General features: G+C 60.0%; 1 protein-coding gene across 4 annotated transcripts in view; it reads right to left on the bottom strand.

Annotated features, from left to right (window-relative positions):
• FIBCD1 (fibrinogen C domain containing 1) overlaps positions 1-16,580 on the bottom strand; it is a 29,217-nt gene that overhangs the window by 11,536 nt on the left and 1,101 nt on the right. Inside the window, exons 2-6 of one of the 4 annotated variants that reach the window (XM_019641340.1) lie at positions 16,231-16,343; positions 8,465-8,536; positions 7,550-8,029; positions 3,636-3,795; positions 3,099-3,235 (exon numbers count right to left, since the gene is read on the bottom strand). In XM_019641340.1, the coding sequence (XP_019496885.1) occupies positions 3,099-3,235; positions 3,636-3,795; positions 7,550-8,029; positions 8,465-8,536; positions 16,231-16,302 (921 nt within the window). In that variant the 5' untranslated portion in view covers positions 16,303-16,343. Of the gene's footprint in view, positions 1-3,098; positions 3,236-3,635; positions 3,796-7,549; positions 8,030-8,464; positions 8,595-16,230; positions 16,344-16,580 lie in introns of those variants that run through there. The other 3 variants (XM_019641364.1, XM_019641354.1, XM_019641350.1) reach the window with 3 other exon arrangements.

Consider the following 16,580-nt stretch of genomic DNA (forward strand, 5'->3'; position numbering starts at 1 on the left):
CACTCTATTATCCCCACTTAATAGATGAGAAAAATGAGGCTTAGAGAGGTAAAGTTACAAGGTCGAAAGATGCCAATAGTCAACTTGTTTGGCAAGAATTTAGGGAGCGCCGACGGTGTGCAAGCACTAGGTGGAGCCCAGACCTACAGCGGTCACCAGGTGATGAGCTGCTGCTCCTGGCTGGGCAGATGGGAAACACGTGGACAGGTGACTGCTTAGCTCCACCTGTGATGGGTGCAAAGGAGCAACAGGGGCGGCCCGGCGGTCAGGGGGGCCTCCCAAAGGACACGACGACTCAGCTGGGCCCAGCTGGGAAGACCCTTGCCCAGGGCAGCAGGTTAGCAGCGTGCGGCCTTCCTTCCTGCCTCCCCCCCTTCTTTGTCTGCGGCAGGGCTCAGGGTGAGTGCGTGTGTCAGGTTCAGTCAGAAGTGGCCTTGATAGTCGGCGTGACCTGGGCCACTGTGGCCTTTGGTGCGTGTGGAGTGGAGGCTTGAGCTCAGGCAGGGCCAGCAGCCACCTCAGCTGAAAGGCCACCTTGTGGTGTGTGTCCACCTGCCACCGTGGCCTCCCCACCCCAAGGGCACATGCTTGGCCTCATCCCCACTGCATTAAGAGTTCAGGGCCTACGGACTTCACGCTTCCTGAACTGTCCCCCACACCCACTACGGCCCTCGACCCCATGTGTCTGGGTCACACCCTCCCTGGGGAAACCCCAAGGGCCTCAGGAGCCCCCACAACCCAAGCGACCCAGCCCCTGCCTGCCTGCCCCGCCGCATCCCAGGTCCCTCGAGCTCCATACACCAGCAGAACAGAGCCGCCACGGGCCCAGTACAAGCCCCACCACCTCCCTGCAGACCTCTGCAGGTGTGTTCCCTTTGTCTCATCCCCCCCGCGCTTGGACCTCCCCATCCAGAAGCTCTCTTGGCTGCTCCAGGCTCTCTAGAGGCTCTCGTCTGGGCTCCTCCATCCCCCGCAGCCCCGCAGCCCACACACAAGTCAGCTTGTCCAGCTCCAGGAGCTTGCTGCTGAGTCCTCTGGCCAATGGTAGGCGCTCTGTAGTTAAATGCATGAATCATTGGGTGCCATCGTGGGACAGTCAGTTCCACAGACGTGGGTGAGGCTGGGCCTCAGGAGGCCTGGGTGTGCCCCAGGCGGGCTGCTCATTTGCTGGGTGCCCTTGGACAAATCTCTTGCCCTTCTGCCAGCCTCCAAGGGTTAGAGGGGTACCAGAGTTGTGCCAGGCAGGGCAGTGGTATATCAGCTATAAAGTGCCCCTTAGGCGGGCAGGGCTGCTGAGCCCCGTCCTCGCCCGGTCCAGTTTCTCTGGGAAGCCGGCTCTAGTTGGAGTGTCCAGCGCCGGGCGCCCTGTCCACCAGGGAGAGCCATCCAGGGTCGGTGCTCGAGGCAGTCTGGACATGGAACCTAATGAGGACGGATGTTCCTGGCGTCCAGAGAGGCGGCGGCCAGCTCCCTTCCAAACAAAAATTGAGTTTCTGTGAGATTCCGTGTGGCAAGGCGGTGATTCTGACACATGCCCAGAGGCATCTGGGAAAAGATTGCTTCTGACGGAAGCCCAAATGGATATTAACGTTCATTGGCGGTGCAAGCACTTCTCAGCCGAAATGGGCCTTTCTTCCAGGGCCCCAGCCCGGGTGTCTGAGTGGGAGGGCTGAGCTCATCCACTCCCCTCTAATCGCCCCGGAAGCCTGGGACCCAAGAATCACGCCTCCCCCTAAATCCTGATTGACTTCTCGGGAGATCGGCTTCAAGTTCACCGGAGTGGAAGACGCACGGCCCGGGCTCGCGTCTCGGTCTTTCATTAAGCCTGTCCTAACCGCTAACTCTGATTCTGGGGCTCTGGCTGGCGCGCTGGTGCTGGTCTGCCCACTGAGGGGATCCCAAAGGCAAACACCATAATTCAGATGTTCTGAGTTTGGAAAACAAAAGAGCTTTTAGCTCCCAGGCGCAGATCCAGTACATTTAAAAGCTCTCCTCTGGAGCTTGAAGAGAGGTTTAGAGGTATGTCTGCCTCTGGGTCTGTGGGGAGTCTCTGCGGCTTTACACGGCGCCTAACAGCAGGCTCTGCCCTCCGACTGCGTTCACCTTGCCCCCCGCCTACCCGCCTCACTCCAGCACCCCTGGGGCCATGGGGGTCTCACCAGGCAACCGCTGGCCTGGTCTGGGGGGCTCTGCTCCTGGCTGCGTGGCCCTGAGCTGGTTTCTCAGGCCTCCCTCCCTCCAGTACATTCCTTTTCTGCTTAAACCAGCCACTTTTTCTGCTTTTAGTTAAAACCTCTAAGTGATGGGTATCCCCATTTCACAGCTGAGGAAACGGAGGCTCAGGGAACTTAAGGAACTTGCCCAAGATTCCACAGCAGAACTGAGAGCCACACCCAGGTCTGTCTGTGGATGGCGGTACCCCTCTGCCCCCCACTCCCTGTGGTGTAACCACCATGCTCTCCACCTCTCTGGCAGAGGGGCTGAATTGCAGCCCCATCCCGGCCCTTCCACTGGCAGCTCGAACCTTTCATCGCCCCCACTTCCCACCCAGGCAGGAACCAGGGACGCAAGAAGTCACGACGGCTCCTTGACAGGAATCCATCAGGGTCTTTGCTGCCAGCCAGCCGCCGGGCTCCCCTTTTTTATGTCCTGCACAAGCACCACATGCTGGATACCTCGACAGTCAGCAGTCACATGCATCGGCCCTAGAACTCACATCAACAACAGGTTCCTGGTGCCCCGTCTCATCCCAGCACCCAACCCCGCCTTGCCCAACACTCCGGGGAACCGCTGTTCTGAGAGGGCTCGCCCTCAGGGAGCGGGAGGTGGCTCCGTGGACAGGCCTCGGGTCTCATATCTGCTCCTGAGGGGGCCCCAAGGGTCAGCTCACATCCTCCATTTGCCCCACGCAGGTTCCTGTGGGTGTGGAGTTCTTTGGCGGCATTACAGGCTGGCTGTGGGGGCCGGAGGGCAGCAGGCCCGGCACCAGGTGGGGGGCTGGTGAGAGGCCTCTCAGAGCACCTGGGTCTCACAGCCTGGGTCACCCCAGGGGCCTGGCCTGACGGTCTGCAGGGCAGAGAGGGAGCCGGGAGACTCACCGTCCAGCCGCCGCCGTCTGTGCGCATGTCACAGTAGACCTGGAAGCCGGTGGGGTCATGTGTGGGGAAGACGGAGTAAACGCCGTCCTCCTGCTGTCCGCTCAGGAGGACGTCCAGACAGTCCCGTGGCCGAGAGCCTGAGACAGGGAAGGCCGTCAGGGCGGCGGGCCTGTCCCCCCGCCCACTCTCTCTGTCCCTGAGTCTGACTTCTCTGTCCACCTGGCAACGTCACTTGGGCTCCAGAGCCCAGGCCTTGGGGTCAGACCTTGGCTTTGCCACTACCTGGGTGGGTTTGGGTGAGTGAGCTTTGCTTTCCTCACCTGGAAAGTGGGCACAATGAGCCCCGCCTCATCGGGCTGTGAGGAGGTTCGAAGGACGGTGCAGGTAGGGCTGGTGCTGCCTGGCAGCAGGAAGTGCTTGGCAACAGCATTTCCTCGTCAGTGTGTGTGTGTGCGCGCACGCGTGTGTGTGGGGGTGATGGAGGAACAAAGCTGGACACCAGGTGGCCCGAGGAAGGCAGACCCCACCCCCACTCACCGTTGGCGCAGCTCCGGGGCCTCGACCCCCTGGCAGGAGCCCTCTGAAGGTCGGCCTTGACTCGGGGCCGGCCCAGTCCCCGGTCCCTGTGCAGGGCGTCCAGGATGTCACTGACCGAGTTCAGCAGGTGAGCCATGTGGCCTTGGCTCTCGGAGAGAAGCTGTGGGGAACAGGGGTGATCAGGGGGTGCAGGGCTCTGCTGGGAACACGGCACGACACCTGCCAGCAAGGTGGGCTCCTGCTCCGCTCCAGCCTGGATCCGAGGCCGCCTGAGCCAGTGCTCGGAGGAGGGGGGCTCAGGTGGGAGGGGACAGATTGGCTCCAGCTTCACTCTTTTCTGTGCCTTCCGCCCCAGTGAGGTGACTAAAGGTGCGAGTGGAGGCAGCACCTGGCGTCGGGCAAAGCTGGTTCAAACCCCGTCACCCATTTTCCAGTTACACGATGCGGGGACTTAACCAAGCCTTGAAACGGGGCTAACATGGCCTCTTTGGCCCAACTGCTACGGACTAGTGGTGACAACTGTGGGAAGTGCCCAGCACAGTGTAGGGCCCTCCCTCATTACTCAGATCCTTAAGGCAGCTTCCAGGCTACAGAACGGTCTCAGCCAGCATCTCTTCTGATCCCAGCGAGGCCGTGAGGCAGGGGTGGGTGACTCTGCACTCAACTGGCGGGGACCCCGGGACGCTCCGCCCGCCCCACCCCTCCCTCAGGCGGGCCTCACTTTGGCTTTGCACAGCGGGCTGATGTCACCACCTCCCCTCACTCCACAGCACCGCCAGGAGGGGGACTGGGTTGTCTTTTCCTTGTTAGAAATGGGGAAACTGAGGTGCAGAAACAGCGGTCCCTGATTGGGTGTGACTTCAGGCCATTTCCTCAGGGCTGACTGGCAGGAAGGCACCCAGGGCTGTGTGGTCATTGTGCGGGGAGCCCGGGGTGGGGGCGCAACGGGGGTCGTGGTTGGAACCCAAGCTCTAGTGCAGATCCTGGGTTTTGACTCAGCCCCTGGAAGGGCAGCCGAGCCTCTCCACTCCTGTTTCCTCCTCTGTGAACCAGAGTAATGGGACCTGTGTTTCTGGGGTGGGTGGTGGCGGAGGTTCACGACAGCATGTGTTGGGGCCTGAGTGCTCCATTGGTATTCTCTGTATCCTTCCTGCCACTGACGGCCACAGCTCCGGCGATCACAGTCCTGAGGTTTGTAGCTCAGTGTAGTGTTGTCCCCCGGGGCCTCTCCACTGTGCCTGCTGCCTGAAGGGTGTGGGGTCTGTCTCCTCCCCAGGAGGCTGCAGGGCCATGAGGCCGGGCGGTCGGGTTATGGGTCATGGGCGTCAAGCAGCCAGCCAGCGGGCGTGAAGCCTGCTGGCTCTTTACACACCGAACCTGTCACCTGCCAGATAATAGCTTGTTCAAGGAAGGAAAATAGAAATATACAGTGCCGGCAGTTTACAAAATACGACTCTTGGCTTGTCCAGAGGCAGGGGCCCGGCAAAGCTTTTAGCTTCCCTGTCAGTTTTTCCTGTGCCGAGCAGGCGATTCAGTGAGAGCTGAGGCCTGGGGGAGAGGCAGAGATGGGCAGGGCGGGTGTTTGGGCAAGACTTCTCCTGGCGGCAGACTTCTCCCTGGGCTTCAGGGCAGCGTCCTGTACACAGGCCCCACTGGGGGGGGGGGCCTGAAGCCCCTGGGAGGGTCAGGGTGTGGGCAGCAAAGATCAGCGGGCTGACTGGTTGTCTCTAGGGTTCTGGCCATGTTTCTGCGATGACACAGACACACAGGCATGGCCCGCTCTTGCTAACAGGGAAGCTCTCAGTTTAAACCAGCAAATGATTAAAGCTGAAAATGTGCATATCCACATGCCCCGAATTAAGGGGGGAAGTCACTCCCTGCTCACTGAACTGCACGATGCATTCAAGAGGAGACAGCAGCTTTTGGAGGCAGCGAAATCAGAGTTGCTGACGGCTCTGAGACAAGGCACTGGCCACGCTTGGCCTCAGTCGGCCCCTCCGTAGAATGGGGTCCCGATTGCCACCTCCTGGGGCTACGCTGCTAGAAAGTGCTTATTAACACAAGGCGGTGGGCCCAGTCCAGTGGGGGGGGGAATCCCATGATTACTATTGCAAAAGGGATTTTCAGTGGGGCTCCCACGGCTGAAACTTGAGTTTACAAACCACTTCCACCATAATAATAGAAGACGCTGAAGTGCAGGCAGCGTCTCGCAGGAGCCAGACGCCGGCCGAGCCCCATACATGGCATGGACTGTGTCATCCCTATTTTGCAGGTGAGGAGACCCAGGCCAGGGAGAGCACCTGACATGCCCCAGGCCCCCCACTGGGGATTTAAACTCTGAGGACAGACCCACTTTGCTCTGCTGCTGCTCCTGGGCCAAGGGGGCCTCAGACATTTGTGTACATGCGTGACCCTGGCGCTTGCTGAGCTGTTGGGACCCGCGGTTGGGAGGGTGGTGCCTTTTAAGCAGCTCTGGCAATTCTGACGGGGGTGCCCATTGGCACTGCTTTGAGAAACCCAGGTCTGGGCTGATCAGCTGAGGGTCTGGGGCGCGTCAGGAAGAGGAGCTAGGAGCTATGCCGCTGGCTCTGCACGGCGCACATGGTCTCTGAAATCACCTGGGTTTCTGGGAAATGAGTCCAATTAAACATTCCTGTGAGGAGTAAATATATCAGGTGAGCCAAGGTGCTCCTGGGCCCAGGAAAGCTATTAGTCTTGTGGGAACAGCTCTAGGCCTCTGCTTGGGTGGGCGGTAGAGACCCTGAGGCCCCTCTCCCAATCCTCTACCCCAGCCCTAAGGGTGAGGCGCCCCTGGGCGGGGCCTGGCTGACCAGGGGCTGAGCCATGTGGAGAGCAAGGTAGGGGGTGGGGGGCAGATCACCCAGAAACTCTGGAGGTCTCCTGAGCCCTGCTGATGAGGATTGGGGATGTGCAGACTGAGGGGCAGCAAACAGCAAGGGGGCTGAGCACCCCACACCCACCCCAGCCATCAGTCACCCACACAGGATGACGAGGGCTGTAATTTTCCAGCTGAAGCCTTCAGAGGGCGAGGAAAGGTCCATTGCTCATGGGCTGTTGGGTGACCAAGTGCCTAGTCATCCCGGGTGTCCGGAAGGGCTGAGGCCACTGGCACGGCGGAGCTTGCATCCTAGTCCCTAAGGACCTGAGTCACAGAGGTGACGGTACAGGGCCGGAGGCTGGACAGGGCACCAGGAGGCCAGGTGCCAGACCTGACCTGGCCACTGTACCCTGGATTAATCACCGCCCCTTTCTGGGCCATTTTCTCTTCTGAAAAATGGTGTAAGGCTAATGAGATGCCCACCCTGAAATCCCCGTATCTATGAGGACCATAGTTCTTGCTGTGCTCCAGGCACCGTCAAGCCAGAAACTCTCCACCCAGACCTACCCGGCACTTGCTGGGGCCTAGCGTGGCTCCGGGGCGTGGGTGAGGCAGAGATGGTGAGGACAGGCTGAGGGTCTGGTCTGGCTCCCTCAGCTGGTCCCCACCTCCTTCCCTGGAAAGCTGCAGGCATCGAATGGCAATGAATAGGGAAGGGTGCCTGGGGGGGGCGGTGGGGGGGGCTTGCCACTGATGAACTGACGATATAACTTAAACCTCGGTTTGCTACTGATGAAGGCCATGGCTGGCCTCACCTGCGCTGGAGCACCTGGGAAGCCCCACCAGCCCTGGACCTGACCTGACTGTTGGATGCCACGTGTGCCACACCAACACCCAGGGTTACCAGGACAGCGTGCAGGACACAGTTTGAATCCTGGCACCATTAGCCATGTGGCTTATCTGTAGGGATAGCCGGGCACTTGTCTGGACATCAAGTGTCCAGCACTGGGCTAGCCGTTGGTGGCAGCAGCCCCACCCTCCCACCAAGACCTCCAGCTCGGGCCCTGCTCCTTACCTGGATGAGGCGGGCCTGCTCGCTCTGCAGGGCACTAAGTCCCTGGCCCAGCGTGCCGTGCCCCTTCCGCAGACCCGTGCACTCTGCCTGCAGCTCGGAGGCCCGAGCCAGCAGCCGGGGCAGCTGGTCAGCCAACGTGTCCAGCAGCTCCTGCTCCTGTTCACCCACCAACCGCGGCTCGGCCTGGTGCTCGGTCAGCGCCTGCAGCACGGAGGCCTGGGCACCCTCCAGGCGGGCGAAGCCATCGGCCAGGTCGGGGCAGCGCGGGTCAATGACGATGCTGAGATGCGAGCTGTCTGCCCTCTCCACGGTGACCAGGGCGCTGTTGGCACCAGCTGGCCCAGTGCTGACCACGGGCGGGGGGGCTGTGCCTGGCGCGTGGGCATGGTTCAGGAAGAGCACCGCGCCGGTGACAGCCACAGCCAGCAGCACGGCCAGGGACAGCAGCACTGTGCACAGCACGTAGCCACAGCTTGGCCGCTGCAGGCCAGCCGGGGCACATGGACAGAGACGGACAGACGGACAGACAGGAGAGAGAAGGAGGGGCACCATCAGGGGCCGACCTGGGCCTCCAGCTCTGCCCAGTGGGGGCCCAGGATGGGGCCTCGCGCTTTGTGAGACCCGGGCAGGGCTCAGAGGGTGCCCTTCTTGGGGACAGTGGGGTAGTCGTAAAGTGACAGAGATGAGAGACAGAGAGACAGGGACACACAAGTGGCCCTTTCTTCTTGCCTGGCCCGCCCTGCCCGACGTGGATGGCTCGGGGGCAGGGACGTCTTCCCCCACCGGAGCCCTCTGGGTCGGGTGAGCGCTCCAGCTCTGCAGCCAGATGGGCTGGGCTCAGGTCCCCACACTGCCATTTCCCAAGGGGTGACTTTGGGTGAGGGGCCTCATTTCACTGAGCCTCAGTGTCCTTACCTGTAAAACGGGGGCAACAATGACATGCCCCACTGCACACATGGGCGCTTGGTGTGCTGACTCAGGGAGGAGCTGTACTGGTGACAGCACCGATGCTACAAATCGTCACGCTGTCACAGAGGAATGAGTGCTTTGGGACAGTGGGCGCCCGTCACTGAGGGTCCCTGTCAGCCTGGAGCGCCCACATCCCAAGCCCCAAAGCCTGAGCAGGCTCATGAGGCTGCCACGAGTCCCAAGGCACAGGGTGGCCCCCCAAGCACCCCCTCTCCCACCCCCTCGCCATCCTCTCTCCCTCCTCCCCCTCCTCTCACTCTCCACAGAGCAGGGGGAATACACAGCACGAAGAATACGAAGTGGCAGAGTGCCACCAAGGGGGAAAGAGGCCACCCTCCCTCTAAGGAGGTGAGGGCTGGGGCGGCAGGGCAGCCGTGCTTCCCGGAACAGGCAAAGAGGCAATGCAGGCAGAGAATGAAGGCGACAGGTGAGGTAAAAATTGGGTTCGGGGCGCAGTGGGGGCTAGCCACAAAGGAAGCTGGAACTCATGTGCAGCTCGTAATAAAGGAGGTACCGTGACATGGTAGCAAATCTAGGCTCACTCGACCAAATCACTCAGGGCCCTAAGGAGCTTGGAGAATGCCACTCAGCATCTGACACATGGGGAAACTGAGGCCCAGAGAGGGTGAGGGGCTTGCCTGAGTCACACAGCAAATGAGAATCAGAGCTCAGATGAGGTCCCCAGCCTCCTGCCTCCTCCCAGGACCAGCCACCTTTACGGGTGAATTTCCCCCACACGTTCAACTTCCTGAACGGGAGATGCACCTTTAAATGACTTAGTATACTGACGCAATGGGCACCACTCCTGGCGCGTTGTTCTTGTGCAGTAAATATTAGCGGCTTTTATTATTTCGTGATCAATGTGCACAGAGCATCTGGAGGTGTTTGGTTTTTTATTTTCCACCCAAAGTGTTATTTCTCTGTGTTATTGATGCTAGGATGCACCTTCTCTTTTATTCACATCTTAACACCTCCAACATTGGGGGCATTTTACAACTGTGATCAACAGCTTTCCTCCCTCCCTCCATTCCTTCTTCCTTTCCTCCCTCCCTCCCTCCATTCCTTTCTTTTTTTCTGATGCATAAAATAATGATTCCTAGTATATCATGTAAGAGGTCTTACTACAAGAAAATACAGTAGAGCAAACAGTTTCTTTTCCATAAATTCACATTCTACAAGTAACTCCTGAATTTCCTACTTGGTACCAGAGGAGGATGGGGCAGGTAGAACAGCAGACCCCCAAGGAAGGCGTCTGTGTTATTGGTGAGATGAGGAAGAAAATCCTAGCCTGTCCCTGCAGTGATGGGGCCTCTGCCCCCAGGACTCGCTCTACCCTTCCTCTCTCTACACCCCGCACAGGCCCGGGGGGCAGCGGGGAGCACACCCATCAGGGCTCCTCACGGCTAGACCTGCACACGATCAGCTCTGCACGGTTGCTCCCTCGGCCCGAGGCACCCATTTCCCCACTTCCCTTCCACCAGCCTAACTCGATTTCTTCCTTCAGGGCTCAGCTAGATGCCACCTCTTCCAGGAAGCCTTCTTTGACTGTTTCCTCAGCCCTGCTCCCAGTTTGGGAGGGGGTCCCCTCTGTGCTCCAACAGCCCTTCTCCTCACATGGTGGTATTTATCAAGACAGTCATTTCCTGTGAGTTCATCCCACTCATTCAAACATCTAGTCAGCATTCACTGGTGACCTCATGAGCCAGGCTCCAGCCCTGCCCTGAGGGAGGAAGTTCATGTCCCATGGGCTGTGATTCTTACCCTCTTTGGGGGCCTGGATCCCTTTGGGAACCTGATGAAAGCTGTGTGCACAGGGAAAGCTGGTATTCAGAGGCTGACGATCCCAGGCCCGGGAAACTTGCCCTGAACCACGAGCCCCCCCCCCAGGGCAGGGCCCTGCTCACCCCCTGGTGCAGGGCAGCTGGTTGTTGGGTGGACAGAAGAGGAGATGGACCAACTCATTTCTCCTTGGCGATGCGGGCGTGGGGAGGAGGAGGCGGCTCCAGGACCGACACGGCTTGGCAAAACAGGCCCATGACCTCCATGCTGAGGCCTGGACCCCGGGGCAGGGCCGCCTCTGTCCCTGTGTCACCTCTGATGGCCTGACACGGAATGAAGACATGCCCTAGGGTGCCCCGATTCCCCAGTCACTGCAGGCCAGCAGCTGCCGGACCAGCGGGCACCGTGTACCACTGCCATTCCTTGACTACGCACAGTGTTCCAACCACTAACCCCTCCTGCTATGGGTGGGTTCATTTTGCAGATGGGAAAACTGAGGCTCAGAAAGCGGAAGACCTTGCCATGGTCACACAGGAGGCAAATGGTAGAGCCAGCACTGAACCCAGGGCCGGGTGACTCCGGAATCGCACCATCTGTGTCCAGGCTGCTCGCTGAGCGACCCCACAATGCCCTTTCCTCTACCTGGAGTGTGACTGGGGTTTGAGAGACAAAGCTCTGTGTCAGCAAGTAAGTGTCTGTCAGGCCGGAGTCCATCGGGAGACACGTTGCCCTGAGCAGTTCAGAGCGATGTCCTCCAACTAAAGAGCATTACGGCCCCCAGCCGGCGAGGCAGAGTGGCCAGCCATGCCCCCTGTGTCTCCAGGCCCCCGGCCCTCTCAGGCACCCGCTTCCACCCAAGCCCCTGGTCTCTGGTGGGAAGGCAGAGGGCACAGAGGAGGGGAGGGGCTCGAGCAAGCTGCAGGGGGCCCCTGAGGGGCAGGGGGACCACGGAGCTTGGAGATGAAACAGGCCACTCAGCAGAGGACAATTAGTCTTCAGAGATCACCTTAAAATGAAGTACTGCTTGCTTTTATAGGCTGCCGTTTACGTGCCTCGCAAAGAAATCTGCCCGAGACAATAAGGGAGGCTTTGGGCAGCGAGCAGCCCAACCGAGCGTGCCACGAGCTGGAGCTTATTAATCAGCCTGTGGCCGTGGCAGAGCGGGGCACACGCCCTGGGTCTGCCGGAGGCGGGCGGGCGCACACAGGTCCCAGGTCCGGGGCTGAGGAGTGGCGCCTGGGAAGGTGTCCCGGGCAGTGGGCGCGAGTGGAGCAGGAGCCCCAGGCCTGAGCCCCCTGCTACCTCAGCCACCTGCGTGAGCTCCCAGCTGGAGGGCCGTGACTTCGTCCCCTGTGTGATCCCCAGTGCCAGTGGCTGCCCAGGAAGTCCTGGCCAAGGGGAGGACAAGATGGGCTCGTGCCAGGGGAAGCAGGAGGTAGGAAGCTGCAGAGGTGCCTCAGTGGAGGGGTGGCATCTGTCCCGGCTGCCTCCCCTAAGTCCCCAGCCTCCAGAAGTGGCTGTGGGGTCTGGCAGAGGAAAGGAGGGTTCAGGAGGAAGGGGCTCCCTGCCTCGGTGGGTGCTCGGTGCTCAGCTGGCCAATCCAGCCCCAGCCCGCACCCGGCCTTCTGCCTCGTTATCTAAGGGAGCTGGGCGGCAGCCGTCCTCTGGGTGGACTGAGACTATATCCCATTACCAAAGTAGGAAGAAGAAAGTCTCCCTCCAGGGGGAGGCCAGGCAAGTTGAGATCCAGGTTCAAGCCGCTCCCAGCCCCCATCTCCTAGGAGCACCCCAGCCAAAGGCAGGAGGGCTGTTCATGATGGAAACACGCTGTGGGGCCTCAGATTGGGAGAAACAAGAGTGTATGGTGTGTGGTCTAGGGCCTGGCAGCAGCTCTCAGGGGGGCTTATGGGCTCAGAGGGAGGGCAGGAGGCCCAGACCCCGGGGAGGCCGCCTCACCTCTCCCCAGGAGCCCACATCTTCACCGGCTCCTGGCCTGGGCTGAACTTGGAGCCCCCTGGCCCTGGAGAACCCCTAGAGTTCAGGGCTGTTTGTTCTGCTTCTGGGGTCCCAAAGACTTGGGAAGAGGGCCTGCCAGCCTCTTCTCTGAGCCCTTGGCCCAGGACACCTGCAGGCTCCCGCTACCAAGCTCCCAGCCCCATCTCTTGCCACCCACAACCTGTGCTCTCCACCTGCCTGGTCCCATTCATTTCACCCCGCGCACCTTGCTTTCCCTCAAGGACAGATTTGGTAAACGCTGCTCTGCTTAAACGTCACCTTCTCCAGGAAGCACTCTCCTGCACTCCCGCCGCTGCCTTCTCCATCACCGCCACGGCACTGGCTAGGAGGTGAGCTCCGCGGGGCAGAGCCGGGGCCCAGAGGAGTGGCTCAGGAAAGACAACCAAGCCTAACAGCGACCTCAGCCCACACCCCTGGGACCAAGAGGAAAGAGGTGTCTTTTCCATCATCACACCCATCATGCTTTGTGATGACACCTGACTGGTGGGTTTGTTCCCCCAGGAGACTCTAAGCTCCCTGAGGCACAGGTTCACGGCGGGCTGTGTCTCCCAGCTAAGGCAGGATTCTGTGTGTCACTGAGTGAATTAAATACAGGTTAGACATCAGGGAGAACTTCTCAGTGAGAATTCTTATTCTTTCTGGAATGTGTTTCAGAAGCTTTGAAAGTATTAAGAGACATTGCCTCGGAGAGGTCAGACGTGGACCTCCCTGAGGGGTGGGTGGCTTGGCTTGGGGACTGCTCAGAAACAAGGCCCCGGAGGAGACGGTCACAGGGTGACTTCCTTCCCCACACTCCACAGCTAGAAGAACCATGTCTATTTCTCGGTCCTTTCATCTGAGCGACTCCAAACTCCTGGCAAATATCCCACTGTCCTCTGCTGCCCAAGGGTGCACGAGCCCCTTTGTTCTGCGCTGGGAGAAGGCATGCACTAACGAAGCCGGCATCTCGTCCAAGGTCACCCAGCAAATGAGGAGCTGAGGCCAGAAGGGCCTGTGAGAGACTAGCCCGAGGCAGTCCCTGGAAAAGGTGACGCTTGGACACAGCCCCGTCATTGGCAGTAGGTACTGTGAGTGTCCAGGCACCGGACACTGGAGCCCGCTCCCCAGGAATCACATGATGTGGCTGAGCAGGCGGAACGAGGCAAGGACAGCCAGCCTCTCTTCCCTTCGTCTTCCCACCTGGGAGGACCCAGGTTTGGTTTGCAGCTCCAGCTCTCTTAGCCTCAGTTTCCTCATCTGTCAATCAACCCCGCTGCCAACCTTCCAGAGTGGTTGTGACTAGGAAACAAGAACTGCGGAGATGGGGCTGGCCGGTGCTCAGGCTGTGGCACTGGCATCTATTCTGGAAGAAGGACCCCACTCAAGAACCTCAGCCAGGCCCTTCTGGTGGGAGCTGGGCGGTCAGATCCCTTTCCCTGGTGGGCAGAGGGGTGATCAGGACACGGACAGCCTGTGAAAGGGGGCAGGCTGCTTTGAGAACCACCCTCCTGAAGGGTGCCCAGGCACAGGGCTTTACAGTTTGCAAAACACACCGGTACTTCACTTGGCCCTCCTAACAGCCCTTGTGAAGTGAGGAGGAAGCAGGGATCACTGTTCCATTTTACAGATGGTAACGCCCAGGCCCAGAGCGGGGCAGTAACTTACCCAGAGCCACACAGCATGTCCATGGCTGAGATAAAACTAGAAGCAGGGCAGGAGGGAAGAAGGGCAGTCAAGGCTGTCTCTTTCAACAATGGCATAGACAAGGCTCTGCCTCTTATTTGAAGCTTCAGAAAAGCCAGGAGCTGGCACAGGAGACAGCCTATCTACATGCTGGGTCACCAAAGGAGCACGGAGGTAAGGCAGCATTTGACATTGGCCCAGGACCCCAAGGCCACATGCCCTCAGCTGCTTCTGATGGCAAGGGGCAGACAGCTGGACCCTGGCCTGATGGCAGCTGGACTATGTGTCCCGAGGGAGCAGCAGAGGGAGGCTGGGCTAGTCCAGGAGTCCCTGAAGCCACATTTCAAACAGATCCCCCAAAAGCAACCTCCCCTTGAGACACAGCAACACTGGCTGGCTCCTCTCCCACAGCTCCTCCTGGCCGAGGCGTCACGTAGTTCAGTTCTGCAAATATCCCTCAGCTACCAACCTGATCTGCTTGGAAGGACAAGAGCCTGGGTCCAGGGGGAGACCCCGGATGGGGGCTGCAAAGGGAGCTCCTGCTAGAGGAGACTCAGGGCTAAGGCACAAGGCAGTAAAGGCAGCCGAGCAACACAGATTAAATGCTGGTGGGACTTCAAGACACAGCCAGTGGGCATCAGGTAAGGCTTCCTGGAGGAGGTGGCATTTAGTAGGTTTTCCCTGAGTGAAGGGGTGTGTGTGTGTGTGTGTGTGTTGGGGAGCCTAGTGCAGCCAACAAGATGAGACAGCAAAGGTTTGGAAATGGGCAGCTTGGTGTGGGTCATTGTCATTGGCAAATGACAAGCAGTCAGTACCTGTGTGGGGACTAATAGGAAGGGAGAACGGGGATGACCTTGAACAAGTCTAGGAGGTAAGGCTGCTCTTGCTAAGAGGGGAGAAAGTCAGATCTCAGCAAGAGAAGACATTACCTGGGGATAGCTTGGGTGTGGACCTGACCTAACAAAGAACAGACCACCCAAGGGACCCTGGGAAAGGCTCTGGGTCAGACCTGGCTGTGAATCCTTGCTCTCCCGCTAATACACTGTGTGACTTGGGCATATGCCTCCACCGCTCTGAGCCACCAACCCCATCACGGGAGCGTGCATCCCTGCCTCGCCCCCAGGTTGCTGGGGGGAGTGAGGTTGTGCAAGCGTTTAGAAAGAGCTTTGCAAACTGTAGAGGGCTGGGCCCCCACAACATGGCAGTGTCACTCCAGACAGAATGAGCAGGTTGCAGCTTCTGAGAGTGAGGGGCCGCCAAGGCCCACCCCTGCCGCCCCACTCCTGCCACGGCAAACACGAACTGTTCCTTTCCCAATGGCATCTGCCTGGGAGAAATTTGAAATTTAAAACGGGCAGCCCCATTAATTCCTCTCCTCGGCCTCTCGTCAGCAAGCAGGCCTCCTCATCTCGCCTGCCTGCCCCAGTCCCTTGGCAGCCTGGCCTGGAGCAGCCCCAGGGCTGCACCTCTGCTCAGCCTCCTGTCTCCAACCCTCTCTCCGGCCAGCCCTGGGGCTCTGCCCTCACTCCCTTCCGGTGCTCAGCCCTGGGCACCCTCCAAGCCTGCCCACCTCCACTGCCCCTGACGAGGCAGCTAAGGGCAGAATGAACGGACCTGGAGCCCACAGACCCAGGTTCAAATCCCAGCAGAGCGGTGTCACCTCCAGCAGGTAGCAGCCCTCTCTGAGCCTTGCTCCCCTTGTCTCAAAGCTGGAGAACCCCCACACCCAGCATTCTCACAGGAGGCAAATACTTACTGATCCTCTACTGTCTTTGGGGCTCTGGCTAAAGTGTGAGGATTCAGAAGAGATGAGAAAGGGAATCGAGTCTTGGTACTGAAGCTCAGATTACCATGCCAGGCGCTTGGCACAGGGTGGCACACCGGGTAGAGACTTAGTTAGCAAGTGGGTAAGATTCCCATTGTAGAGGCAAGGAAACAGACTCTGTAAGAGGCCACTCAGCGAACTAAAGGGCTGGTATCACTGTGAACTAAAGGTCCCCTACTCCCTTGCACACATGTAAACGGCCAGTCTGTTGGAGGCGCAAGGGGGCCCTCCCTCCTGCAGGGGTGCTGCCCCACCCGAACCCCAAGTTCAAGCCTTCTGTGGAGAAGGAGGTGAGGAGGGCGCCCGCCCTGATCACGGCCTCCAGAGCCACGCAGGGGTGCTCCCCAAACTCTAGCACCAAGCCGGGCACCTACCCCACCAGCCAGAGCCCCGAGCCCAGAGTGTCGCCACGCCGCTGGCCCGTGCGTACCTGCGGCTTGTCGCGCGGCCGGTCCTCAAGTTGGGCAGCGCCGCCCATGGTCTTCCACCGGTCGTTGACCATCTTCCGGCAGCACCGGCGGAGGCGCCAGGCGAGGCGCGCCGCTGCGGAGCGCAAAGGCGCCGGAGTGGGCGAGGGATCGGGCGCGGGGCGCCTTCTGCTCGCTGGACCCCGCCTCGGTGCCCCGCGCCGTGGGCGGCTGTGTGCGGGTGTGCGCGCGCGCGCGTGTGTGGACGAGCGTGTGTGCGGGTGAGAGCCGGAGCCGGAGCCGGAGCCGGAGCCGGAGCCGGAGCGGGAGCGCGAGAGCCGCTCGCCTGCCCGCCGCTCGCGCTGCGCGCGGT

This window comes from Hipposideros armiger, unplaced genomic scaffold (assembly GCF_001890085.2).
Source record: "Hipposideros armiger isolate ML-2016 unplaced genomic scaffold, ASM189008v1 scaffold_3, whole genome shotgun sequence".
NCBI lineage: Eukaryota > Metazoa > Chordata > Mammalia > Chiroptera > Hipposideridae > Hipposideros > Hipposideros armiger.